Raw genomic sequence first — 2,112 nt, 5'->3', positions numbered from 1 at the left:
CCACGGGCCGGCCCGCCCCTGGGGCTCCCTGGGCCCCCGCCAGACACAGCCCACTAAATCACCCGCCGTTCGTTACCACTCTCGCTCATACGGTGCGCGCATAGCCATAGCGTCACCGGAAAAGAAGTAACGCGTCGTTTGAGTTTTACCTTTAAAAACCATCACGCTCCATTGTTGTTGGTCGTGTACCAATCTGATGAGGCGGGTGCACGCGTCCCTATGCGCAGGGGAAACTCTCTCGGCAGGGTAGCGGCAAAGTGATGGCCCCTCCCCCCGCCCTGTCTCGCCCCGCCGGCCACGCTCTGCTATGTCTTCCCACGTTTCGCGGTCTATGATATCTAATAACGCCTGCTTGCCGCGAGCTGCCGCGGCCCTCGCCCCCCCCCCCCTTCTCCCTCCCAACCCCGCGCGCAACCGGCAGAGGAGAAGGCTGGAGAAGGACTCTGAGTCGAGGGGGCATGGAGGCAGGAATAATATTTGCCAGTCGTGCGGTGCGTGCGGGCGGCCGCGGCCTGGAGGTGCGTGGCTGCGTAGCGCGCTAAGGTCGCATTTCAATATTTTAGGTCGCGCGTGCTCCGGCCCTCGCCCCCCCCCCCTTCTCTCTCTCTCTCTTCTACAAGCAGCACACACGGCCATCAAAAAATTAACAGATGGGGCCTCTCGAACCACGCCGGCACCGGCTCGGCCAAAGCAGCCCCCTCCATCCCCCCTCCGCCCTGCCTTCCCTCGGGCACGCTGTATACAGCCCTTCCAGGAGGAGGAATGGCTGCGGTTCTGCGTGGGGCCCGCACAAGGATTGCCGCTTTAATGCAGTACGCTCGGGCCAGAGAAGGAGGCGCAAGGCCACCTGCGACCGCCTGCACCGCACACTCGGGCACTCTGCTGCTGCGCATTGGGCGGCGGTACTCGCGTACTCACCACCATGGGTGACTCTGGCCCAGAGGTGCAAAGCCGGTCCCATGCATGCGGCGACCCAAAGGCGGACCCGGACCCTCGTCTAATCGTAACAACAAAGCAATTCTGGAATTCCACTTGGTCCCGCACGGGCTTTCAACCGCGGCATTGAGGTACGTTGAGGAAACACTACAAGTAGAACCAGGCAGGCCCTTCAAAGACTTAGGGATGCTGTGTTCTTACGATTTGATGAGTGCCCGCCTTTGAGTCCGCATGGGTCTGCTGTTTGCTTCACCTCTACTCTGGTCTCCGTGGCCTATCTTTTTCTCTCGACAGAATCGTTTTCTAGAAACAAAGGGACGTCAAAAATGACAGTCTTTTGTACAAATAACAAAAACAAATAAAGGAAACGTGTTTTTATGGCAATTGATTTTCACGCTGGGACTTCTCCTGTTGCAGAGCATGGCGCTCCTGTACCGTTACGTGAAGCTGCACGACCGCGCCGACTCGCACGTCTTCACGTTCGTGGTGACGCGGAGTGTGACCCGCGACCCGGAGCGGGACGTGACCTCCAAGGAGCTGACGTGCGGCTACCAGCGATGGGCCATCACCTTCTCCAGGACGGACAAGGTCCTGGGCGTGTACCTGGTGTGGAAGTCGGCCTGCCAGGGCATGCGGGTCTACGTCGACTTCACCTTCACGCTGCTCAACAGGGAGCACTTCAGCTGCAACGAGGCCTTCGCGGGCAAGCAGGTCAGTCTGAGTCAGTCGATGTGCAAGTCGCGCTCGAAAACAACCTAGCTACAAAGTCTCGAGACTCGTGGTGCAAATGAGTACAACAACTAATAGAACTAATATTGTAGAGTCATAATACACTTTGTGTCTGGTTCCTTCATACTCCTCGCTTTTTCTCATTGGCTTTGTTTCACTTTTATGTTCAATTGGAAATGAAATGTCCGTACTCCTTTGAGCTGCTGCCCGTGGACCCGATTTTTTTTCCTGTTTCTGCAAGTGCACCTACCTCTCCTCTGACCGCCGTGTTTCCCTGCATCCCCTACCCCTTGCACACCGCCCTCCTCCCGTTACCCCTGCTTCTTTAATTCCCGTTGCTGCTATTCGCCACGACAAAGTTTCGCCGAAACTTGCACTTTTGGTGTTTGCCACCATCTACTTCAGCAAAACAGCTTATATATCCCCCTCCCCCCCATCTTCCCCGCA

At 57.3% G+C, this 2,112-nt stretch overlaps 1 protein-coding gene across 2 annotated transcripts in view; it reads left to right on the top strand.

The window, feature by feature from the left end:
- LOC113213894 (uncharacterized) overlaps positions 1 to 2,112 on the top strand; it is a 120,544-nt gene that overhangs the window by 110,447 nt on the left and 7,985 nt on the right. For both annotated transcript variants that reach the window (XM_052270844.1, XM_052270845.1), the window contains one exon: positions 1,354 to 1,647. In XM_052270844.1, coding sequence (XP_052126804.1) covers positions 1,357 to 1,647 — 291 coding nt within the window. In that variant the 5' untranslated portion in view covers positions 1,354 to 1,356. The remainder of the gene's footprint in view (positions 1 to 1,353; positions 1,648 to 2,112) is intronic.

The sequence above is a fragment of the Frankliniella occidentalis genome, unplaced genomic scaffold (genome assembly GCF_000697945.3).
Source record: "Frankliniella occidentalis isolate FOCC.00 unplaced genomic scaffold, Focc_3.1 Scaffold141, whole genome shotgun sequence".
Classification (NCBI taxonomy): Eukaryota; Metazoa; Arthropoda; class Insecta; order Thysanoptera; family Thripidae; genus Frankliniella; species Frankliniella occidentalis.
This window is presented reverse-complemented; position numbering and strand designations above follow the sequence as displayed.